Source organism: Paralichthys olivaceus, chromosome 5 (genome assembly GCF_024713975.1).
Source record: "Paralichthys olivaceus isolate ysfri-2021 chromosome 5, ASM2471397v2, whole genome shotgun sequence".
Taxonomy (NCBI): Eukaryota; Metazoa; Chordata; class Actinopteri; order Pleuronectiformes; family Paralichthyidae; genus Paralichthys; species Paralichthys olivaceus.
In genome coordinates, this window is record NC_091097.1 from 24,690,065 (window position 1) to 24,716,459 (window position 26,395).

Below are 26,395 nucleotides of genomic sequence, written 5' to 3' on the forward strand. Positions count from 1 at the left end.
CAGTCTCACATAGAAGTGAAGTGATCTACTATTGTCAAAACATCCACAACAATGACTGTGTTTCCCTTTCACAGAGTTTAATTCAAGAGTTTAGCCATCAGTATCACCATGGCATCATCATTACCAGTTAAATCAGTACGCAGTCACATCATTCACTTCCTTCCGTTCATATATTCCCGTCTGCTGCAGGTTAAAAACGTAAATAATCTTATCTGCAGCAGAATGTTCACACAGTGATTGCTTGTGCGGCTTTCTGTTACCTCCGGTGGCTCATGGCTGAGCTGACAGGTGAATATTTATGTGTGTGTGTGTGTGTGTGTGTGTGTGAGTGTGTGTGTGTGTGTGTGTGTGTGTGTGTGTGTGCTCCAGACCTGGTATGTCTGCTGCGTGGAGGAGGCGTGTCTCTGTGTGTCCTGGTGAGCCTTTAGTAGCAGGTTGACCAATCGAGGAATAGCACCTGCCTCCCTCAGTGGCGCTTGATTGGCCGGGCACAGTGCCAGGTTCCGGATCAAACCAACTGTGGCCTGAGGAGAGAAGAAGGATCAAAGAGCTTTCTCAACAGGATGTTCCGTGCTGTATGTGGGTCAGCTTTAAAGGCAACATTAGATGTGGCCCTCCAAACGGCAGCGCTGCCTCCTGTTTTGGAACATCCAGCAAACTGCACTCATGTTTACCAACCAGAATGTGATACTTTATATGAAAGGAAAGCCCAGGGAAGAGAGGGAAAAGATCCAACACTTTTCTATGGAGGGACAGCTCACCCGCTGCCTAGGAGACAGCTGGGTCCACTCCCAGCATATGGGCTGCCTCACTGCTACACCAGCAAAGTGTTCAGAAAAGTTCCGATTTTATAGATTATATAACCCTGCAAATATTTGCAACTTTACTGAACATACTTCTTCTTACTCATCCTCAGTCTCCTTTGTTTATAGGTGTTTGCTGAAAACACGTCTGCATTAAATCAGCATATTTACATTGTGTCATACATGAATCTCATGTTGCATATACCCATGATGTTCTGGATTTTGTTCATTGCATCTTTTATGCACACTCATTTTGGACATTTTTTTATGTTGTTCATTATGATTCTATTATTTTTACAGATATTTTATAAACTGACTTGACAAAATGTCTCAATGTAAATTGGGTAAGTAAGGTGTATTGTTGGGTTGTTGGTGGAAGTAGATTTACACTCTATACTGGAGACTATAAAACGTTCAAGACATCATGTTTGTATGTTTAAATCTCTTTAAAAGGTATGTACAATAATAATGTGAGGTGTAACATGTAATGTTTGGTTTTTGTGACCAGTCTTGCTCTCTGTGACCAGCAAGGTCACTATTTGAGGAAACATGGTAGTTATGTTTCTTACATTTTAAACACCAGCTGTGCAGGTTTTGGGTGAAAAAAAAATCAGTGTTTGTGTTATTGAGTTACATTTATTGTTTGTATTTGGCTGCTTTTACTTTTAGTTCTCCAGTGACACTAATATATCAAAGCCAATGTTGTGACTTTGGATCAACAGCTGCAGCAGTTCAATGATGCCTTAATTCCAAACACCAAAGTGATTTAATAGCTTTCGGCCCAAATCCTGTGCAATACGTGCTTATAGTGTCAGTGACATTGTTGTTAATGAGTTTTGATGTCCACTCCGCAGCAGGAGCGGTGGTGTCATCTCTCAGAGTTTATGAGTCCATTGAAACAAATATTGTTATCTGTGGTATCTGAACCAAAACTCACCAAAAGGTAGGACATTATTGTCAATATCTGGTCCTGGTATTGAACATGTAAGGTTCCGATTCTACGCTGAAGATCGATGAATAAACATAGGGCTGAAAATTGAATGGTTCATTATCATGACATGACATCTGAGGATAAAAAAAAAACATTCCGGTTTCCTTCACTGCCTTTCTCTCTCTCTCTCTCCACCTCTTTTATAAAGTCACATTCTCCATTTCTCTATTCCACATCATTAAACACCAATACCTCACCTCCTTAATATAATGTGTTGGCAGGGCTGTCTGACTGAGTGGGAGGAATGTCTGTGTGTGTGTGTGTGTGTGCGTGTATCATTTCCCACTCTAATCCCACTTTAATGGGAACAAGCTGCAAAAGGTCAGTGGTTCAATTCCCAGCTCTTTCACTTCACGTGCTGAAGGATACTGAACCCCAAATTGCTTCTTATAATTTTAGTCTGGCAATGTGAAGGGAGTTAATTCTCTTTTTTAGTGAATAAACACCATCTCACAGATACAAAATGAATCTGGAATCAGTGGAATCAGTGAATCAATATCTACCTACCAATTGCTCTTGCGAACTTGCGATTTTATTGGCTTCACATTTGGCATGTCTATTGTTGACGACCAAGTGAAGTGCAATGCCAAATTTGATGGGCTTTGGACATGTGATATGTTCAATATTTACATAATGACAAAGACAGACATTCATGAGAGTAGCAGGAGCCTAACTCACAACATTCATCTAATCACTCCCTGTTTGCCAATTTGTCTTCACCTTTATTTTGTGGTTGCATTGCTTTTTATCAAGCTAAATTACAGAGATTTTATTTTGAAAAGATAAAGACAAACTCTACTAACTTTACTGCACCATAGACTGTATAGAAAAGGCCCTGCACACTATGTCCAGCACGCAAACAATACAAATGCAGGATTGTCTGTTTGAGGAGGGCTCATTAATGAGAAGGAATCATTCTGAAGTAGCGCCGCAGTATTAACACAGGCAACGCAAACAGTCCATCCCAAACAGGCATGTTTAGAACAGGTCCTGCACTATTAAAGAAACTACATCCAGTTCCTCTTGTTCTGCCGAAATTGTGTCAGTCAGCCTGGTAAAGAGCCAGAAACTGCTGACAGGCAGCGTCTGAGACTTGTGTCTGGATTTCATTGACTGAATGCTACAGTTACACTTAGAGAAGAAACGCCAAGATACGCTCTCCTCTGTCAGTGTCTACTCAGGATGCTTTCAGCCACAGTACCGCTGTGGGCTCAGGCACTGTTTAGCAAAAACAGTTGATGTTTCGTGTTAAAGATGGGGGTGCAGCTACTGGACATATACATATCTAAAGAATTCATTCTGAAGCATATTTGTAATGTCAGATATGCGTAAGATGGACAATCAGGAAAATGAAACAGAAACATTAGTTGAATTAATGTAATGGCCAAGTATACAAATGTTTTTCAAAGGCATCAGGTTATTAAAATATTATAAATGATTCTGTTAGTACACTACAGGCTAAAGTAAACTGTATCTATGTTGCACATTTCCTCTTATACCTTTTTATTGTATATTATCAAACCTCTACAAGATCCTTGCAGGGCTTCAGACTTCAAGTCTTGTTCATTTTACTTGGGTTAAAAACAACCAGATGTATCTGGAGCTTCCAGCCTGTGTCTCTCTAGCTGTCTGTCAGTGTGTCTCTCCAGGGACCAGCTGAGGTGGTCTGAGAGTGGAGCATGATGAGGGTTGTGTATTTATGGTGTGCTGCGTGACAAAGCATGTCTTTGAGTGCTGTTCGGGCTGTTTTGCCTATAAAATATTTTACACTCCGAGATATATGAGAGAACAAAACAGTGCCTTCCTCACCTTTACTACCGGCCAGTAGTGTGGCTGCCCCAGCAGCTTGACGACAGCAGGGATACCGTAGTGCAGACGCACAGCATTCTGGGCCAGCTCTGCATCTTGGTGCCGGGATGTGAGGTGACGCAGGGCACAGACCGCCGGCTCAGCAACATCCTCCTTCTCCCCTGCTCGAAGCACAGCATGGATCAGTGCTTCCACACCGCCATACTGAGTCACGAGAGTCTGAGGAATAAGGAGAAGAAGAAGTAAAGACCGTCTTATGTAAAATGCAGCAGAAGGGCTGTGAGGGATCATTGACATGGATGGCACATAAATTCATGTTTTAAAACATGGATGAGAAGACAATTATATATCTTAATGGTGTGTGTGTGTGTGTCGAGACGATAAAGTCCTTACGAGGACAAAAGGGAAAGCTGAGGTTAGCTGTAAATCATTACCTTAAAAGCTGATGACATGTTTAAAGGGTTGGTGTTGTCATGTATAAGTCATGTGTTATGTTGAATGTAATGCGCCCTGAAGTGAAGTACAAACAGATGCATGTCGTGACTGTTATCTGTATCGGAAACACTGAAAACTTTATTCAAGCCTCAGACCATTATAAACTAAACATCACAACAAAACAATACATTGGTAAGTCAACTGTCTAAAGCTATTTCAAGAGCAGGAGGACTTTTAGTCTGCACAGATTATTTATTACTTCAGAGTTGAGTGTTTGTGAATAATTAAAGTATCAGTAAAAGCACTGATGCAGCTGATGCCTCTATTGATGAGCTGTAGTTTTGCGGTTATAAAGTACTTGCTTGTCAAAATACCTCAGTGCAGATTTTTCCTAAAATAAGTCGGAGGTTTAACGCCCATGGTTTCAAATTAAATAAATAATTCTGGTTACCTTGTTGCGTGAATTGTTACAGGTGAGGTTGGACAGGATGCCAGTTGCACAGGTCAACATGTTGACATCATCTGAGCCCAGCTGGGTGACTAATATCTGCAGCAGACCATCTAACCCCTCCTTCAAAAAGAGACCAGAAAGTAGGTATTAACACAAAGCATAACAATGCAATCCGTTTATTCCTGTGATTTCTCAGATGACAAAAATCTGTGAGAGAAATATACAGTCATCAAAAGTCATGACAACCTTATCGTGAGCTCTTGCAAAGTGTACTAGTTTTCTTATACCTGGTATATACTGCAGAGGGATATAGTGAACAGTATGAAATAATTTTGTATCCAGAGCAGAACCTTTCAATTGTGTATTGAAGTCATGCTTCTGATATTAAGAGTGTTTTTCTGCAGAGTGTTTTTCTGCAGTTCCATGCCAAAGACTTTGACCTTGCCAAATTGAGAGTTGGTTTTGTTTCCGATTAAAATTCAAAACAAATTTCAGATTTTGTTCAACAAACTTTAGGTAATCTTAATCAGGTAAAGTGATAAAGGCTTAAAACATGGTGTAATTAGCCAATCTAGAGAGAGGAGGATTACTGCTTGAGAATCGTGAGAACGGTGAGATCTAACATGGCAGCACCCTGTCTCCAGCAGTAGGCAGCAAGACCACAGACAACAACGCGGAGGAATACTAAACTTCCAAAATTACTGTACAGCTCTTTTTGTGTTATTTCTTTTTCCTTGTGCGAACGAGACTACTAACACAGTGGATTTATTGGAGTTGTAATTCATCGACCATTGCTACTACCAACAGGACAATGTGGACACTGTCAAAGACAACGCACTCACCCCATCAGCCAAAGGGAAAGAAATCAGCTCATCTACAGAGACAGATGATCTTGAAACGATTGAGGTTGAGGTCAGTATTCTCTCTTCTAACAATTAAAAAAACAAGAATTTGCCCACAACCACACAGCATCCATCGATGAAATAAACCAGACAAATTGAAACATTCACTAAAGAAAAACAAATCAATAATGGAAACTAAACTGGACTTACAAACAAGAAGTAAGCGCAAAAAATCTAATCTTCTCCGGCATTCCTGAAACTACACCCGACAACCCCGAGACAAAGATCAGGGACTTCATGAAAGCACACCTCAAACTATTTCCGGACACTGTCAACAGCATCACCTTCCATCGAGCAAAAGGCATCGGCACAGCATCCTCCAGAGGACCCCGGTCAATCATCGCAAAGTTTGAACATTTCCAACGAAAACAACTGGTCAAGAGTAAAGGCACAAAAGGAAATGTGAAATAAATGAATGCCACAAAGTACTGTATCCATTTATAAAAGAAAACAGAAAAAAACTAAAGTGTGCATACTTGGTGGTTGACTTTACATTGACGGAGACTCTTGGCTCTTCTGAACACTCCATAAACATGACCAAAAAAACAGCATACACCCGTTAACCTCTCCTCAGCTCTCTTCTTTTCTGTAACTCCTTAACAATCTTTTGTCATTCCTCTTCTCTTTCTCCCCTCCCACTACACAATCATTACACACACACGCACACAAAGACTGTTGCTCCCTATACAGATGAACACACACACCAATCCCCCCCTACTCCCATTCCTCATGCCTCTCCTGTCCCTCCTTGTCTTTTTCCTCTGTTTGTTCATCGTGACCTCACACCAGTGCACCTTCATGTTTTGTCTATGCAGTTGTGCGTCACTATATTGTTTTCCCATAATAAGACAGATGTGTTGTCAGTAAGATGTATACACCCCCACACATGCGCAAACAAATCAATCACACACATACATTCAACTCTTACATGACACTTGACTTAATAACTTAAGACAAACAGGTGTATCCATTTTAATTGAGAAAAGAATCCCATTAATCCTCCGTTTCACAACCGCTGATGCTAAAGGACGATAAATCATTCACTGCATTAATTAATGACAAAAAAATGCAATATAGCCAACACATACGGCCCTGACAGCCACGATCCATCTTATTTGACACATTCTTCTCTACTCTACAAGAAGCAACAGATATCATAATTGGTGAAGACTTCAAAACGGTAATCAAACCCACAATCTTCCGTTCAAGTGCACCTGGTAATCAAAGAAATTGGCACTCGACAGAATTATTAAAACAATACATGAGAGATTTTCGTCTTGGCGACAGTTGGAGAATAAGAAACCCATCATCTCGAGAATATTCATATTTCTCTCCACAACACCAATCATTCTCCGAAGGATTCTCTCTTCTTTATGATCAGTAATTCATTTATAACCAAAGTATCTAAAACCATCATACATCCAATCATCATTAGTGACCATGTACCAGTATCCCTTACCCTAAATATTAACTCCAACACTAAAAAACTTTCTCCGTGCTGGTGCTTCAGTACCTCATTATTTAACGACCCAGATTTGACTACTTTGAGAGAGAGTGGACATCCTTTATGGAATTGAACAGCTTCCTAGAGATTCCGTCAACAATACTCCTGTTTTGACAACCTCAATTGACCCAAATAAGATGCAGATAACCTGGACGCCCCATTAACAAACTACGCAAAGCATTACTTCAGATGCCAAATGAATCACCAGGACCCGATGGCTTCCCACCGGAATTGTATATACATTTCTGATACATACTATCCTCACTTTTCTACGGACTAGAAGTAGAAAGAAAACACAGCACAAATGTTTACATCCATCATATCGATTCTAGCTTAACTGAATAAAGATCCGACTCAATTTACCAGCTACCACCCTTTGACTTTAATGAAAACAGACTAAAAAATCATTACAAAAGCATTAGCCATCAGATTAGAAACAATAATTTCCACTTTAATACACCTCAATCAAACAGGTTTCATTATTATCTTAAAACAGAAAGCCAAAAACTCAATAGATACCATCCACTGGACCAAACTCTTTTTAGAATACATATCTATGGACAAATCACCACCCACAATATCAACAATATGAAAGACTTTATGGAAACATGGTCCCCAATTATGTCTTTGACGGGACTAAGCTAGTGCCGCACACATTCCCACACACACATCTTATCCCGAAACACAAATCAACCTGGATACACACAGCCATGACACATCCCACCACACACACACACGTCTCTCTATAGTCTTGAGGACACTGGTGGACATAATGCATCCCCATACCCCTGCACCCTGACCCTAACCAACATTACAAAATGCCTAACCCTAACTGAAACTGCATTCCTTCTACCTACTTGAATTTATAAGGACCAACCAAAATGATGTGGCGTATAACCAAACTGGGTTGGCGGGGGAGGGGGGGGAGGCAGGTTTGGCTGCGGCTCACCTCGCCGGTCGCCTGGTCAGGTGCCAAACCTCATGACTAAAGAGATGTTATATATTAATTATTATGATGGTTTTCAGCATACTATATTATAATATATTATTATATTATTATATTGTACTATATTATAGGGTATATTCAGGTATTTTATGAGGTGTTTGTATTTATTTTAATGTTATTCTATTATTATACATTTTATATATACTTTTATTATTGTTTTGGTAACATATATAAAAATCATGTCATTTTTTTACTACTACAGTCAAACACCACATCCTTTTGTCTCTTTGCTCCGCGCTCCTCACTTCAGGCCACAGCTTGTCCAAACCAATTAAACATGGACGGGGTCCATTTTTTGGTGAACTATCCCTTTAACGGTCACTTTATTCAAATTCAAAATTCAAAAGACTTTATTGTCATTGCACGGTCGTACTTCATACACTAGCCCAATGAAATTGTGGCACAGTCCTCCTCCTTGATGCCAAACATACAATTAACAAGACACAAACCACTTCACAAATTGAAATACAAATAGGGGGATTCCGGGACTAAAGGCATTTAACGAAGTGGATGTACTATACAAAAAAGAATAATTGTACTGATACATGCAGATAATATGCATATTTGGAGAAGTGCAAACTGTGCAGAATAAACACTATATACTATATACCGATAATGTACCGATATATCTGGATAATCTGGGTAATATATAAAGTCTTTTATTGAAAGGACACAGTTGAATTGTTCATAACTAAATGACATAACAACGGTCAATGGAAACCAAAATCATCAACATATTGAGGGCTGGTTTCCAATCCACACCGAAAATCAAAGTAAATGGTAAATGGTCTGTATTTATATAAGCTTTCTTAGTCTTGATGACCACTCAAAGCACTTTCAGATTTTACTTTGAAAAGTTGTGAACTTGATACTGAAAGATACTGTTTAACAGACCTCCGAATTAACTGAAATGCAATGTATGAAAAAGTTTCAACAATTCAGCACTTACATATTAGCCGTACATGTGAGAAACCATTACACTTTATAAAAACATTGACTATAAAAACTTCATGCAGATAAACCAGATATGATAACTTTCCGAACTTCACTCTGAATCATAGACTGTATATTAACAGCTCAGCATACAAATGAATAAGTGACAGTATATTATAGAACTGTTTGAGGAGAACACACTAATGACAGGGAATCATTCTGAAGTAGCTCCAGAGCATAATCAATGGCCAAAACAATCTGCCTGTCCCACACAGGCCGGTTTATTACAGGCACTGCACTAGTTCTAGAAATTGTGTGTGATAAAAATGTTGCTTGTCTTTAAACAGGGACACAGTTCTTTGCTGTGTTTGGCTAAACACGAGTCCTGCTTTAGTAAATTATGTTTACCAATCTGTTCCATTCCTTCCCCTGAGAGTACTCAGAAATTGAATTTTCTACCACCCCCTAAGCTGTGCTCATATTTACAGTAGCTCCAGAATCTCACCATCAATGCAGGCTGAGGAAAATACAAACAGAAGCAGCACTTGTGACACAAGGTCTTTACAGCGGCCTACTGGGATGTCTCCATGCAGGGAGAGAATGAGATAAAATCACTACTTGTCAGGAGCACTGATGTATAACATTGTGAGGTGGGCGGCTGCATAAAGGACTGGTCTGTCGTGCAAAGATAGAGCAGGAAATCCTATGGTGTAGTGGCACTGGTAGTGGTTGTAGGAGCATTCAGTACAGCAATACGTGCCTGTTTAGTCGCAGCATCTGACAGGTTGCGGAGTGTCCACAGACAGTTCTGGATCAGACGCTGGCTTGAACCTGTAAGGTGTTGGCCCAAAGCTTGCATTCCACCTGGACACGGATGTGAAAATACAGTTACAGACTTTACAAACATCTATGCATCAGCATTTGCACTCATGTTCAGTGATGTGAACATACCAGCCTCCACTATGGCTGGCTTGTTGCTGGGACACACAGACAGTACTTTGAGAACACGACTAGTGGTCCATAGTAGCTTCTCATAGTTGTAGTTCCTCATGATGAACACCAGGCCCTCTGGGCCTCCATTGGCAAGGATGATAAGCTGACAAGAAACAGGAAGTAGGAAGTGTACTTATGTTATAAAAGGTGGACACAACATGGGTTTCCTTCAAGTGTTAAAGGTCCAGTGTGTAAGATTTACGTGAAAGGGAACTTTTAGCAGAAATTTCATGTAGAATAATCCTCATGATGTTTTCAATAGTTGGTTTCATCTAAATTGTATGAATTGTAGTTTTCTTTACCTCAGAAAATGCCCTTTATATTTAAATACTTTATATTTACATCAAGGGGACACTCTCTATGGAGGCCGCCATGTTTATTAAATTAGTCCAGACTGAACAAACTAAACACCTTTTGAGTTTTTATGACAACTGAAGCTACCACAGGTTCTTTTTCATGTTTTGAAGGAGAGGGTGAGGTGAGGGGTGTTCAGCTGCAACATGCAACTTCACCACTAGATATCACTAAATTCTACCCACTGTACCTTTAAGGTCCTGTCCTCACCTTGCTCTCCTGGTTGCCGTAGGAAAGGAGCTGCAGACAGTCAGTGGTGATGGCCAGGAACTTGGGATTGCTCTTTTTTAGTAAGGGAACCATTCTTTGCAGGCCATCAGCCAGACGCACCGCCATCTTGGCCCCCTCTTGGTGGAGCAGCAGGTTGTGGAGGGTGGTGATGGCGTAAAACAAGACTGATTCCACTGGTGAACTGAAACAGAGGAGAGAGAGAGAGAGAGAGAAAGAGAGAGAGAAACTAAGTGAATAAGAATAACACTTATTTGGCAAAATAGACCTAAAACCATGGACATTTCCATAACAGTAGGAGGGGAAAAAACCTTTTTGGTATTGACACTATGGAAGTCTTGCACCATGTAATTTGTATTCAATCAAAGGTTTCTGTTTGATCAATTGACCATTTTGTGTTAGGTTGTGTTTTAAAGCTAAGGTCAGCTAGTAACTAATATCCCATCTAAACCTGACATTAAAATGTGTCTTTGGTGATTGGACTGTGATCAGATTGAGGTTGACCACATGCCAGTAGGTGTAAATGCACCCAAAATAGATTTAGGATTCGTTTAGATCTGAATGGCTAAACCACCACCGGGTGGTCAGGGACACATTGTGACCATACTGAATACAAATTCAGTAATGTGGTTTTAGTGGAAGTGCTATAGAAGAAAAACAAAGGGTGAATTGCAAAAGTCTTGATTACATTTGCTTTTGTTTCTGCTCTTTAAATGCCGTGGGCATGCTAAATTCACTTTAGTTTAATTTGGCTCATGTCTGTGTGTCTACATAAAAATGAGAAACACCCAAAGCATCAGATATGTAGAAATAAAATTAAAAGAATGACAAGAACAAACAACAAGTAAAAAGGTTTCATTATGTAGGAGGTTGCAGAAAGTGGCAAAGAACATATGCAAATGTACTCAAAAATCAAAGAGGTGGAGACAAAGTGTGGGAGTGGGCATTAACAGGCAGAGGTAAATAGGAACAGAGGGAGAAAACGTTGATAGCATTAATACAAGTCACGCACACTAACCTAGCTGGTCTCTGTGAAGCACTTTTAGGTTTACCGTATTCAATTCTTTCAATTTCTGTGTGAATTAAGCTCCAAATCAATTAGTGGTATGATTTATTCTGTTCTGTTAAGCCCCTGTGTAAGGGATTAACTCTGCCTGCCCGCGGGTTGCAAAGGCCCTAAATTTAGCATTTAAAGTGAAGGCATGACTGTTAGCCTCATTTGGTACAGTTTTCAGATGACCTCTTATTAGCATATTGGAAGCTGAAAGCTTTCAATAGTTTACCATTGACTTTACAAAAAGTTTTACATTTCTCCTTCACTTTGATCCTCCATTTACTTTGATCAGCAACACAACTCTGCACATGTTGAGAGCTTGGCTTTATTTACTCTGTCTCCTTCCATCATACCTGTGGCTAACTAAAAATACAATGTACTACTGGGTCAAAAGAATCTGCTTGTACAGACGACCTATGGGGAGGAGATCTCTTTTTTTTTGGTTCTAAAAATATATTTTCACACCTAAAGAAATAATTTCGTGTATATTTTTGTATGTATATATAATCATTATAGTTCAATATAACAATTCTGAACCAGATTATCAGATGAATTTACAGCACCCTTCAGCATTACAAAGCATTCAATTAGTTTCAGCACTTGTTTTATCTGCCCTAACGTTCTCTGTGCTCATCTTCCTTTTTAACTGCACTCATCAGGTAACCAGGAGCATCCCCAAACATGAATAATAATGCCGTTGATGTTGTGTTTAGAACATATTTACTACCCCCATAACCAAAAATCTATTTTGGTTTTAGTATTGAAGCCATTCGCTCGTATATTCAAACTACTTCCTCACTTTCTACTTCGATACCTACTGCTGCCATTCTAGTTGTATGTAAACACACAGTTTTATATGCTTTATGCATTATATTTGTATAATATAATTTGGGGTCACCATAGTTTTTCCAAATACTAACATATAATTAAAGGTCCAGTGTGTAAGATTTAGGTGAAAGGGATCTATTGGCAGAAATTTGATGTAGAATAATCCTCATGATGTTTTCACTAGTTCGTTTCATCTAAATTGTATGAATTGTAGTTTTCTTTACCTCAGAAAAGACCCTTTATATTTAAATACTTTATATTTACATGGAGGGGTTCCGCTCTACAGAGGCCGCCATCTTTTTTACATTTGTCCAGACTGGACAAACTAAACATTTGTTTTAGTTTTTATGACAACTGAAGCTACCACAGGTTATTTTTCATGTTTGGAAGGGGAGGGTGAGGTGAGGGGTGTTCAGCTGCAACATGCAACTTCAACACTAGATATCACTAAATTCTACACACTGTACCTTTAAATACCTAATAATTATATATTATTATATATATCATATACGTGTTTAATTTGGTCATAATTATTCAATATTGATTGGTTTTCCCACTTTCTCTGTAGGCTTAGTAGACAATGTGGCATACACATGTGGTTAGGTTGTGAAATTGCAGTATAAGGTCCATGAAGGCAATGTTAAGTGTTGTATGCTGATGATGGTGTCCTGTCACCAGTGTTAGAACATGTCTTATATTAATTGATATGGAGATTTTGAATAAATGAAAAGTCAAATAAAAGTGAATTTGATTTTTCCATATTAGCCCATGATTATTTTAGTTTGATAAGCCCCAACATTATTTTGTCCTGATTACCAAATTTTTTGATTTGATTTGATTTGTCATCTCAATGAAGTATATCTACCTCAGCATGCGGACCAGTGCTGGTATCCCTCCAGACTTAAATATGGCCAGTAGCCCCTCCCTCTGGTGTGACAAGCTGTGGAGCACACTGGCTGCACAACGGGCTGTCTCCATGTCCACTGCTGCTGTCATGGCGCGCACCACTGCACCCACCATGGTCGGGGACTGTACTAGCACCCGCCGACTTGCCTCCTTTCGGGTCAGCTGATTGACTATCATGGCCGCCTTGTTCACCACAACCTAAATGTGTGAGACAATAAAGTGGTGAGCTTAAATATGTGGGTATGTAGAATTGTGGTACAAGTGAGATAGTTGTGGCAGTGTACCGGATCCTCATCTGCCAGCAGCTTGGTGAGCTCTGGCACTGCCCTTGTCGCCAACTCAGCATCATCCTGGTAGTTTATCAGGTGGACGATTGCTGTCTTTAGCAGCTGAGAGGGCTCAGCCAGTCGTTGCACGTTGCTCTGCTGTGACGGATCAGATTGGAGTGGCATGGCTGCCTCCCCCTCCACCAGGGTCTCTGGGAACATTGCGGCCCTGACGCGCTGAGCCCGCGTTAGCGAGTACTGAGCTTCTAGATCTGTCAGAGGGAAAGGGAGACAAAGAGAGAGAGAGAATCAAAGAGTGAGAGACAGTCAGTTCTTTTTTGTTACTACATCAGTTAGTTTACAGGAAAAAAAACACTCTGGACTGTTAAGAGATGAAGTTTGATGTGTGGCTCACTAGTCAACATTCAAATTTTTTGAATTTGGTTTAATCTAGACTAAACAAACTGCATCTGCCTCAGGAGCAGCAGTAACTTTAAAAACGTTTACTATTCAGAAGTATCTTTTTTTTAAACTTTGTCTCCCGGAGTGTTAATATGTTTGTACAAACCATCTTTAACATGCAACATTTCCACCCTGACCATCTCCTTCACGCTCGTTACAAACTAAAAGCAGAGGGGTTCCACTTGCATCACATCACAAAGAGATTATCACACATTACCTTCTTTTCTTTTGTGGCTATTAATAGTTAAAATAAGTTTAAACCCAAACAGTCGAAAAAACTAATTTCAAATACGGGATGTAATGCTGCAAATTAGGATAACAAGTGCTATTTATTGTTTTTAAGCTTTAAAGGTGATAAAGCTGTGGAATAATTGCTGAGATAAATTGAGAAGAATTCCTACATCTGCTACTGAACCTGGAGGGGAGGGTGACTTTTAGTACTTTCTAACTGGGTGGTAGATGATATGTCTTGTTGAGCCGCAGGTGTTATCATCATTAAAGATGATTGTAGTCAGCCTAAAGAGGAATCTTTGTTTGATAGATGGCACAATGATCTCAGAGCTGGTATGAGACCTGATTACCCTCAGCCTTAGAGGGTGATAGTACTTGTGTCTGAAGAATGTTTCTCTGCCAGCAACACTGTGTACAGCAGTTTGTGTACTCAGGTCTGTGATTGATCCTAGAATTACACAGGACTCACACACGCGTTTGAGGCTTCAACTGTGAAAAGGAATTATTGTAAAGCATGATGGCAAAATATTTCCACTACACCATTTGTCCCATTTACACTTAAGTTTTTTATGTAGCATTGCAAACACACACTATCCCAGATGGGTTTGTCTTTTGTTGGTTACCATCAACATTTTTTAATTAAATCAAGATACAGACTATACTTGAGTATTGTCTCAATACAAACTATTAAAGCTATAAGTTTTAAAGATGCCATGAGCAGTGGGGAGAGGCATTATGTTTTGTTTATTGGTAACAGTTTGTTTTATATAATGATTATAAGAGTTTTGTGCTAGCTATGCATGCAATGCTAGACACTGTTTTTTCATATGAATGCTGCTAATGTTATTATTTTGTTGATATGCTCTCTTAATAAGTTTTTGGGTCGTTTTTCCTCACACTATAGTCCCGGTTTAGGAGGAGAGGCCTAAACCCTATGAGGGAAATTGTGATTATGGTCAATACAAATTTGATTGATCGGTTGAATGAGGCTTGTTAGTGTGTACTCAAATGTACCTGTACATTTTTCTAAGAACATGAGACACCTGACTGAAATATCTTCCTTCCTAACTTGTTTCTTCCACAAAAGAAGTATGGTCTGCAGACAGTGATGAGACAGAAACTGTGAGCCTATTGTTCCACTTGACAGAGATTGAAACAAACTGACTGACTGTTAACATTTTGATGTCTTTGAAGACAGACAAATTCTTACACGCAACCTCCTACACTGTCACTTAATCACTAAATCTTGGCACTGGATGACAATAGTGACATTATTCGATGTAGACATGACAGTCTATCTAAAAGCTTAAGGAGTGATTCATATTACGATTTATTCTATAAGTCATGTCCATTTAAAAACACAAATGTGATGCAATTTAAATTCCCTTTTTTGTTAATGTTCATACAATATACTTTTGCTTTTTGTCATTTAAAGGAAAAAACATGAAAACATGGTCATTGATATTCCCTCAAGAATGGCAACATAAATGTAGAAGTGGCACAGCTGTGGGTATTTCTGACAGCATGCTAAAAAGAGATGTTTGGTCCACAAACGGCTCCAGCAGCCTGTATCAGTAGCAGACAGGGCTCAAGAAATTGAAGTTCTGGAATAAGTCTTTCCTCAGGGGGAAACAATGATTAGAAAGTGTCTGGGAAGCAAAGCAAATAGTCCCCTCTGTCTGGTACAGGGATCCTACAGGCTCACCTGTGTCCTCAAGCTTTAAAATAACGTATCATTCCGGATTCAACAAAGAGAAAAGAGTCAGAGGAAAGCCCAGCCGTCTTGGGTGATCCCACCACGACTTCAGACCATCCATGTGTGTTTTCTCTCCAAACTTGCAGGCTATGAGAATCTGTTCAGTTCCCATGGGAGGGAAATGTTGTTTTCCCTTACATTTCTTATGCTTATACAATCTCCGGAATGTTCTGTAGCATTACAGGTGCTTGGCCTTACAATTCATCCAAATATTTTTTAGCACAGCAACTACAGTACTTCTTCATTCAAACCTGTTTCTGTGTACTGAAGTATGTCGAGCCTCTTGACTGGTCAACCGAAGACAGACAAAGACAACCTTATCAGAAGGTTTAGACGGGAAAGTTATACACTACCACAATTGTTAGGGGCCACGGCTGCTTCATACTACTGATTAAAATCTGGTGCAGTGTTTTTCTGTTCTCCCTCAGCTTAACCACTCCTCCACCATATGCACCTCAAGGGGATTCCTCCTGGACCACTGCCCTGCACCGCCCACTGTCAGTAGAATCAAGTATTCCCCAGTTCTAGCTGGGTCCTCCTCCAGTTTCGCTAGCTCCCAATTATGCACCTCTGTACTCGTTGCCGAGAGGATAACAGACCCTGTGCAATGTTGCCAGGGGTGGCTGTAATTGAATGTGATCACTCCGCCTCAGTGCCTCTCATTATCTATGTTAACTCGACTGTGTGTTTGTTAACGGTTGTTGACTTAATCTTACTGAAATTCGGTGAACATTAACTAGCGAGGCACTCGTTCTGTGATCTTGTTGGACTATAGTTTAGTTCACTTCTTCTCTTTACTTCATTGTGCACCTAGCCAGACAGGATTTTCCTTTGCTCTTTTGTTGGGGACTGTCATTCAGGGGAGTAGGGACTGGCAAGGAAGGGATTTTGCCTTTTACTTGTTATATCATTTGGCATCACCCACTGCCGCTCAGCCCATTGTTCCTTCAATGCTGGTCAGTATTGCTGTTGTGGATCTTAATTTGCACAACTACAATTAAAGGCTACTCTTTGGCACTTTGTTGCTTCCCTTACTCCCAAATGCTTACTGGGTTGTAACCACAATAATGCAGGTTTATGCTCATTAACTACAAGGGACTTTTCACACAATTCCTCCTAACACATTTTAAATGTCTCTATTTTCAGTCCATGAGTTAGTCTGTTCATTTCAATATGAATATAAATATTCCACCAACATATTGCTTTTAAAAAGACACAGTTCAATAGCTCTCACAGTGAGCAAACATCTGGTGATAGAGAAGAGGAAAAAAACTTCAATAAAACCAGACTCAGGATAATTACATTACAATGCAAGTGTAGCAAGGATGGTTTTGGTGTGTTCAAGGATGCACTTGAATCCTCTTGACACCTCCAGGCTAGTCTTTGTTCCACTAGCTCCAGTCACTCGGTGCATTGAGAGTTTCTTTCTTCTGTCTTTCTGAAATTTTTCCTGGATTGTTCAAGGCATATTTAGAGATAAATGATATCTAGTACAGCACTTTGCATTATTTTAGACAGATACTTCACAAAAAGTTTTGCTAATGGCATAATTTGTAACACAAAAATAAATAGGCATACACATGGACAACAAATATGCATGTGGTTCTGTTTATGCTACACTGGACATCTGTATACATAATGTTTGTAGGTATATGTGGGACATATAGTCATTCCAAAAAAGCAAAGGTAGGAAAACGTCTACATTGATGGTCAGGAAAATTGCAATTTGGTTTGGTTCTTTGATGAAACACTGCTTCTACTGTATAGTTTTACTTCCTAAAAAGGGTATATGTAATTTAAACCTTTCTTTAAAGACAATTATGAGCTCGCTCATTGATCTAGGGGGTATTTAGGTCTTTTCTTATTAACAGAATCTCCCCCTATGTTATATATATATTACCTGCCCTAACGGGCCCTACTCACTCTCACAGCACATGACAGGAATCTTCAACCAGGGCTACATTCACAGAGTACAGCAATCACTGCTGAAGCAGAGACAACAGCCAGAAGTAAGCAAGCTCGTCACAGAAAAGTCTGCTTCTAGCAGTGCACGTTCATATGGGCGTGTGCTGATAATACTCAGATCTATTCACAATGTCAATATTTGATTTTGGAATGATGTCAAAGGTCTGCTAAATATGTAAAACCAAAATCTTTCTCTCCAACAGAAAACACTATTATTGAAGAGTCTGAAACACCTGCCCCAGTCTTATTTGTAAAGGTGGTTTAGGTCTGTCGGCTGCTTGATCGTAACTTTCAATATCCATCTTTTGAACGGTAGAACCACCACCTTTGTTGCCATGGCTACTGTTGCAGCTACACCTGATGAGGACACCTGGGTTGCGACCTTTCTGACATTTCTTTTAAACCAATGAATGTGATACAACTATGATGTTGCGCTGCTTTCAATGTTGACTGCACAATGAATTGTGGCTGGTTTGGTGTTTCCAATGTTAGATGAGTAAGGAAGCATCAAAGCTTCTTCCACGTCATTTCACTAAGTGAGGAACCTTCCTAAGCAAAACAATCCATTGTAATGCAATGTGTGACTCATCAGACACTATATTGACCTGTGGATAAGTTGAATACTTGGAGGGAGAGTTTCTTCCTCAGTTTTGATAGGCAGCAATATAAATAAGTGATTTACATAAATGTATCATCTCTGTGTAAGTTCTGCAGGAAGGTTGAGAAGTTTGAGGGAGAATATTACAGTTATATAGTTATAGAATATTGTAAATAGTTCAGTTGTGTGTGTAATGAGCGGTTGGCACGGAGAGAGAGAGCAGATGTGTGATGTGAGACGACTGCCTGGAACAGATCATTAGAAGTTAGCAGTTTAGCTGTGAACTAGCAGTGAAAAGTGCAGTTCAGGCCAATGCTACAACTCCTCAACACCCAGTACTCTCACTGCTCTCACATACTCTGGTGCACCTTTATAGATGCTGACAAATGTAACTGTGAAAACCAGATGATGTATTTTGGTGTCATTCACTCATTGACTTACTACTGTTATATTTCAACCTATAGGATGAAAGGACTACTTTTGCACAAAACCAATGGTTTTTAAATGAACATGCTAACTGTTTTGTTCGACAACAAAAAGACAACGATATTTGGTATCTTGTCTCTGATATTTTCTCTCCCCACAAGAAAGTAATAAGACAGAAGACTTTGCTAAAAGTAACTTATTTTGGACAATATTCTAATCATGATTATTTTACAGGATACGGCATTGACTCATCATGCACTTATTGAATTTAAAAGAAAAAATAATTTCTACACCCTCTAAGTGAGCTGCGCGGTTCAGAATTTCTCTCCTGAAGAACTTCTGTCCTGGTGTGTGTGTGTGTGTCTATGTTTGTGTGTGTGTGTTTCTGTCACTCTTCATACACAACAAAGATGATCACATGTATTTAGTTATTAATAATGATGTTGGATCATGAATCCAGATCATTCCAGTCACTTTAACCCTGATGTCCTGGATGTGCACTTCATTTCTTATCTCGTTTTCTGTGTGGCAGGTGACTTTTTTTCCCAATGTGCTTAAATACATGTCTCATCAATTCTAGAGAGAATCAAACCAACCCAAAGCAGCTTCTGATTATTGAAGGTGTTTATTGTTGACATGTAAAGTGAGTGCAGCTCAGCAGGGGAGTTAGGAGGGAGGACAGGAGGGAGGACATGCAGCAGGGTAATCCGGCACAGTAAGCTACAAGGATACCGGGTTTATAATTTGCATTTGCCATAATCCCGAAGCAGCAGACGCAATAATTTTGCAGCGGGGAGCCGCTATAGCGTCCTGGCATTCAGTTGGGTACAAAGCCCAACTTTTATTTGAGGAATAGAGTCGTTACCTAACACTGCTGCTCCACTGCAGACACTCAGCAAAAGCGCTGCCTGTGTGAACAGAGAGACTCATCGCAAAATGAAAAGCAGGATAATAAGTGTTTCATATCGATTACTTTGTTTTCAAAATCGTTGGAAGCTACAGTCCTCATTGAAATTCAATTAATTGCACAGCCCTAGCGTACAGATGATATGTTCAGAATGCATGGTCATAACTAAATGTAAAACCGACCAAATTATCACAATCAGTGGGAGATGATGACATTTTTAAATCCTGCAGCCTAAAATGTGTTAATGTATAATTTAAACATCAAGGATAAGACACAATCAATATTTTTCTTGTTCCTAACAAATACAATGAAAAGAGTCAAGGCGAATTATTATTATTATTCTATCAGAACCAAGAATTATCAGTGAGTCCCTCAGTGCTAAACCTCCCAGCCCTGCATGTTGATTGCTGCCTCAAGCCAGTGATTCCTTCTACTGTCATAATGAAAGGTGGGCATTGGATTTACGATGCAGTGAGAAGAGCATGGTCTCCAGTGAAGATATTTATTTGAATGGGAAGAGAAGACATACCATTTATATAACATTATTGTTGAAAATGTCTGGTCACTTTGGCTTTGACTAGGACTAATGGACCGTCCACATATGGACCAAAATCACTACATAAACAATTTAGTAGGACTGTTTGAAGTAGATCGCCTTGCAATCTCCTCTGAAACCTCACTGCCAGCTCGACATATGTCACCTGGGACAATTTAGTGTTATCTAGTAACCTATCCTGTTTGGACAATCAGTAGTGTGTGGAAATATTTTGGGTTCCACGCTGCAAATGGCAAAGTAACTCATAAAGATATAGTTATGCAAAAGCAGCTGTCTTAATCTTCAACAGCAAAAATCTTACTTGGTGGTCAAGTGGTCTATTGGAGTGGGCCCCCGAATGATTTAAGAAGATAAAAAGAAACTGGAAGGTTTTCTACAATCTGGAAAGTTTTTCTAAACAAATTACTTATAACTAGTTAATGAAGCATTCAAAATAATCTATTAACTATGAATGTAATCATTAATTATACCTCTATAACCATATAAATACTGCCATATCGGACAGTGGTACCATTATTTGCACATGTGTAAAGAGCCCCGATGTCTTTATGGACATTAGGAATGATAGCAAAGAGGGAAATGTGTAATTTGAAAGGCAGGATAGTAAAACAAGCTTCCACACAGTGACTATTCAGCTGCCCTGGGCTCAAAGACACACCACAAAGATTAAGAATGTCGATCCAGTATCATGCAGAGAGCGAAATGATCAGCAAAACCAGGCACAAGCACATTGTTATTATCAAGAACAAAGTAATGGCTTCACATTAGAGGAACATTAGCCGGTTAGGCTTTCTGCTGAGTTTGAATATTTGGCTCAGTGAATATTTGGTAAAATGTTCTCAGCTGTTATTTCATTCCATTTCATGTCAGCTGTGCATTTTTGTGAAAGTAACATCAAGAAATTTAACAAACACAACAACAATCACAAGTCATTTCTGAAGTCGAACCTTCCTTGCTGATAGGCCGGTATGATGGAGGACTGAGGGGCGGCTGGTGTAATGTCCCATCCTTCCAAAGATAGGCTGTTAGAAGAGTTCAGCTTATTATCAACTAATCGATAACAAACTCCTGGATTTTCTTGTGGCGTTTCTCCCCATTCAGATCAGTTTCATTGACATGCTTTGGCTTTACAAGCCCTCAGGGGGAACTCATTGATGTGTAGAAGCCGATTAAGGAAATCAAGAACTTATTTCCTACTCGATGATTCCTCTAATTGAATGAGTCAGAAATAAGCATGTTAGAGCTTCTATTTATTATAATGGGATACATTGAAGTCCTGAGGAAACAGTGTTTTGTGTAAATATGAGTAATACGAGACACACAATGTCGTATGAGCCGCTGTGAGAACGAGGAGGAGAACCACCTGCATCCAACCCACTTTCATACTCATGATAATGTGCAGTCACTTGTCTCACTTGTATACAGCATACAGTACATTCCCTTTGATAAGCCAGTGTAGCAGCAGGAGCTGTGGCTCCTTTAATCCTCAGAATTCATGTCAGTTTGAAGTATTATAACAAGTTTCTGGAATTCAACTACATTTACAGTAGGTGTGAAACAAGGCAGAACGACATCATGTCTCCCTGCGGGTAGATACTAAACCCTCTTATTCCTTTTTCAGGCTTTAGACACTCCAGAATAGATACAGCATACATGCACACCAGTGGCCGCTGGTCAGTACAGGGTGCTGTCATGAATTCAGCGGTGGCGCACATACTTATTTTCTGCGGAGAGTAATGATATTTCTGCGCACATATTAGTGAATGAGGCCCAAGAGGCAAAATGTTTGTGGCAGGCTTAGTATTGCTCAGCAGCTCGATAGGATACAGGGTTGGCTAATTGTGTGTTGAGTTGTTTTTGGTGAGTCTGGCTTCAGCTTGTTTGTCCCCCCCCAAAAAAATACAAAACTGTGCATCCCCCATACATTTTATCACTAGCGGCCACTGATGCACACAGTGGGTTAATGCACTGGGTGCCTGCGCAAATGAGCAGATGAAACACAGTGAGAGCGGCTGACATTTTGGGCTGCACACATCATGCATGAGAACATTTACTGGCACAGAAAGACTATGAAGTGTTTTGTATGTTAACCAGACCCTCAGGGCTACAAGGATGCATAGAAGCGTAAATGACCTGGCCTTACTTTTGTCAAAAGAATCCCATGAAAAGTCCAAAACAAACAATGCATTAGTCTCTCACTCTAATGCATTTTCAGAGACTATTAATCCTCATCTGGTGCTCTGTTGATTATTTGTGTGTATGTCACTCAGTGCGTGTTATGTAATTTAATAATTTCTGGAAAGGCTTTGACACATATAGACACACTTCTTGTTACTGGGGTGTATTTGTTGTGGTTTATTGTCTTGTGGTGGGTTTGGTTGACAATCAAGGAATTCGAGGAGTTAACTTTGGGAGCTAGCTGGTGCCATCTAAGATGTGGGATGCCGTTGCCCACTTATTATTTAAGTTTTGTTGACTTTTTTAAATTCCAAGCACCACTCTGTCAAAATAACGTTGGAAGGGAACATGTCTGTGACGGTTTGTTACACTTTAAATGTCTTCCTGTGGGTGTCAGGTGACTGAGAGGAGGCCGAGCACGACAGAGTAAAATGAGCATAAAACACAAAGAGTCTTCATACTGACTGTGATGGATTATCAGGCACTGTGGAAACTGTTTTCATAGTGAATACCTATAAGGGTAGTAGTAGCAGGAAAGGTTTTGCACTGCAGGAGAAAAACAAACCATGCAAAACTAACTTTACATTACCACTGTGTTAAATACTGATATGTGTATCACACCATTAAAGATGCACTACCAAAAAGTTTTTAACAAAGGATCAAATCAATATCAGATTGTAATCCATTCAGTATTTTCTAGATTAATCATGTGTGTTGGACACGCATACAGAGTTTCACGACTCTTCCTGGTCTTCCCCCCCATTTACACCCATCCCATCCCAACCTGTTCAGCCAGATGGTTGCCTGCTCTGAGTCTGGTTCTGCAAACCCCAGCACCAATAAAGACAAAGACAGTTTCAAGGACTGACATAACAATACAAACCAAATGACTATTGGTGGAACATCTCACCTGAAGGGCTCTCTAGTCCACCAGCTGCTGTGTCCCCTCCTGCTCCAGCAGAGGCAGCGTTGGGGGCAGTGGTAATGCTGGTTGTTGTACTGCCGCCATACTTCTTACTGCCACTGTACTCTGTGTTGCTCTCATCATCCCGCACTGTGGTGGCTCCTGATTGGATGCCAGAATCGGAGGCGTAGTATGTCTGCTGCCACTCGGCCACCTTCACCATACTGTCCGCCTCGCTCACTGCAGAGAACACCACAGGGCTGATGTCAAACACTGGTGATGCAAGCACCGCTCCTACTGTCACTGCTGCCACTCAAACTATGACTGTTTGTAGCAATACTGCCAGTCCTACCTCTTCAACTACTACTGAAAATTGTACTGGTAGTGCTCATACTACACATCTGCATGTATTGCTTCTACTGAGTAGTAGTAGTACTGCTACAGCTACATCTTAAACTACAATTCCTATTTGTACTTTCTACTGCTGTCAGTAGTAATACTAATACTCTCACAGTCCGCACTACAACTGATTTTTAAATCGCTTGTACTAATAATGCTGCTTAATTTGGATAATAAAAACTTCAAGTTAGCGAAGAAGAGGACTTATTCTGCCATGTGTCATAAGTGTTAACAGTAGGTAACAAATAATGCAACACAGCACTCACTTTGCATGGACATCATCTCTGTCCACTGGTACCACTTCCTTCACAGACTTTTGACCTGTAGAGAGAGAGAGCAATCCTTAACTCTGCAATTATGATTATTGGACGATTAATGCCGTCAGGACATTTAGCTGATCTGTACTCATGTAAAGTATTTGAAGTATTTTACTCACGTAAAGTTATTCTCATATTCCTCTAAGAGATCCTGCATGTATGTGCTTAGTGCCTCACATGGGTCCAGCAGGGCTACATTTGCTTGCTCAAAGTAGTAAGCTCCCAGTCACATGACTACCACTACCACTGAGAAGTATGAGAATTCATACAGTATATTATTGCCAACATTTTCAGTCAGTATGCTCTGGTCAGTGATGTCAGCTGCATCGTTATAGCTGCATTTATTAATATAATCATTCAAATGACTGATCATAAAAATTCATTATGAAGTGGTTTAGTGATCATTTTAAAGTGTAATTTCTGTCAGTAATCCCTGTACAGTAGCGAAGTATAACATGTAAAGATCCTGATAAACTTAAAAATGTTTGATAAGAACATCCTCGCTACTGTATCTGCATTGGTAATAGTATTTCTTTCCAGGGCACCAAGAAGTGCCTGAGCAGCAGCTGCAAGTCGCAAATGTCAGTGATGTGAAGCACAGAAAACTCCAGAGAGCACACTTATCTAAGTCCCAGGAGCCAAGGCCACATGAAAGGTCAAAGCTTTTCATCTTCCCTGCCAAAAGCTCTTCACAGACCTCACTGTTTTATGGGAATTCACACTAACACTCAAAAAGAGGAGGTGTGTGTGTGTGTGTGTGTTAATTCACAAGAGATAATAAACAAACGTCCCACACAACTATCAGTTAAACGAATGAAATAACAGCTCTAACTCAGCATGTAATGTATAGGGCACCACTAACCATATAAAGTACAAACTGGACAAGTTGTCATTCTAAGGGCGAACATAGAGACAACAATTACACCTATGGGTCATTTGTGTAAAATGTCTTTGGCCTGTGGAAGGAAGCCAGAATGCTAAGGGAGAACATGCTTGACTTTTCAGTTGAGCTTTATGCTAAACAACAACAACCATTGTTACTGACCATATATCCATACTAGTGCTTGTGCGTGCATGTGTGTGTATGTGGTTGCTCAAATGCGCAGGCGTACTACACCAGTATCAGCAAATGCAATCATGGAAGAGCAATGACACCTTCACTGCTCTGTGTGCAAATAAACAGGACATTTGTGTTGGTGAGTTTACAGATGTGTCCAATGACACCGTGTTTGCGTGTGAGTTAATGTGTCATGTGTATCTGCGTGTCAGCATGAGAGTAAAAGAGGGGAAGACAGCGAGCGACGTCAGGAGGGGCTGGGTAAATAAATGAATGTGCATATATGGAAAAGAATCAGTCATGATGTGGGGATCAGTGTGGATTTTGTGGTGGTGGTAGCAAACAAACTTAAGAAACACAAAATATGTTTGAACTGTACAGTCATACCACTCTGCTACTCTGAGTGTGTCTCTCTAACTCTGCTGTCCTTTTGTTCGGTGTTTAACTACACTTAATAATATGCAACACTTCCTGCACAGATGTTGGCCTGTTGTCATCAGGGTGTGCCAACACAGCTCATTAAATTACATCTTGTGATGTGTCACCTATTTTTATTGAGCGTTGACTATGGGGCCATTATCGAGCGATTAAAAGATGTGAGCGGAGAGTTGTGTATCATATATCATATTGGTAAATGTGAAAAAGAAAAATTCTCAATGGTTTGTCCAGTTTCCGTATCTAGTGTATAGAGATTCGTTAATGTGCAAACCACTCTGTACAGACAAGTCATCAGCTATACTGCTGTATGGTTAGCACCTTTATTCTGTATTTTTTTACTTTCCAAAGCGTGTTGCAGCATTGAAGTCCTCCCTGAAGAGAGGCAATGGAATCTTAATTCTACCCAAGCACAGTATTCTGTGCAATACAATTTACAAATCCAATTGGATTTGGTCACAGTATGGTCAATTTAACTCTGGCCCTGGCATCACCTAATGTCATAAATCTTAAAGCCACAAAGTGCTTTTGATCTAAGTTGACATCCCATGATTTTGGACTATCATTGTTTCTCTGCCTGCCTGCCTCTCCAGCCACACTCTGCAAACCAGTAAGTCCTCCCTTCAGCCAGTCCAGTCAGCATCATTAACTATTTTACACTGGGGCAGCTGTGGCTCAGGGGGCACAGCAGGTCATCCTGCAACCCAGTGGTTTGATCTCAGTCTGCCCAGTCCGAATGCC

General features: G+C 40.0%; 1 protein-coding gene across 2 annotated transcripts in view; it reads right to left on the reverse strand.

The window, feature by feature from the left end:
• LOC109639463 (junction plakoglobin-like) overlaps nt 1-26,395 on the reverse strand; it is a 129,424-nt gene that overhangs the window by 16,129 nt on the left and 86,900 nt on the right. For both annotated transcript variants that reach the window (XM_020102944.2, XM_069525178.1), the window contains exons 2-11: nt 24,112-24,166; nt 23,453-23,686; nt 13,482-13,735; nt 13,157-13,395; nt 10,392-10,593; nt 9,786-9,930; nt 9,595-9,698; nt 4,490-4,609; nt 3,604-3,822; nt 372-524 (exon numbers count right to left, since the gene is read on the reverse strand). In XM_020102944.2, the coding sequence (XP_019958503.1) occupies nt 372-524; nt 3,604-3,822; nt 4,490-4,609; nt 9,595-9,698; nt 9,786-9,930; nt 10,392-10,593; nt 13,157-13,395; nt 13,482-13,735; nt 23,453-23,686; nt 24,112-24,127 (1,686 nt within the window). In that variant the 5' untranslated portion in view covers nt 24,128-24,166. The remainder of the gene's footprint in view (nt 1-371; nt 525-3,603; nt 3,823-4,489; nt 4,610-9,594; nt 9,699-9,785; nt 9,931-10,391; nt 10,594-13,156; nt 13,396-13,481; nt 13,736-23,452; nt 23,687-24,111; nt 24,167-26,395) is intronic.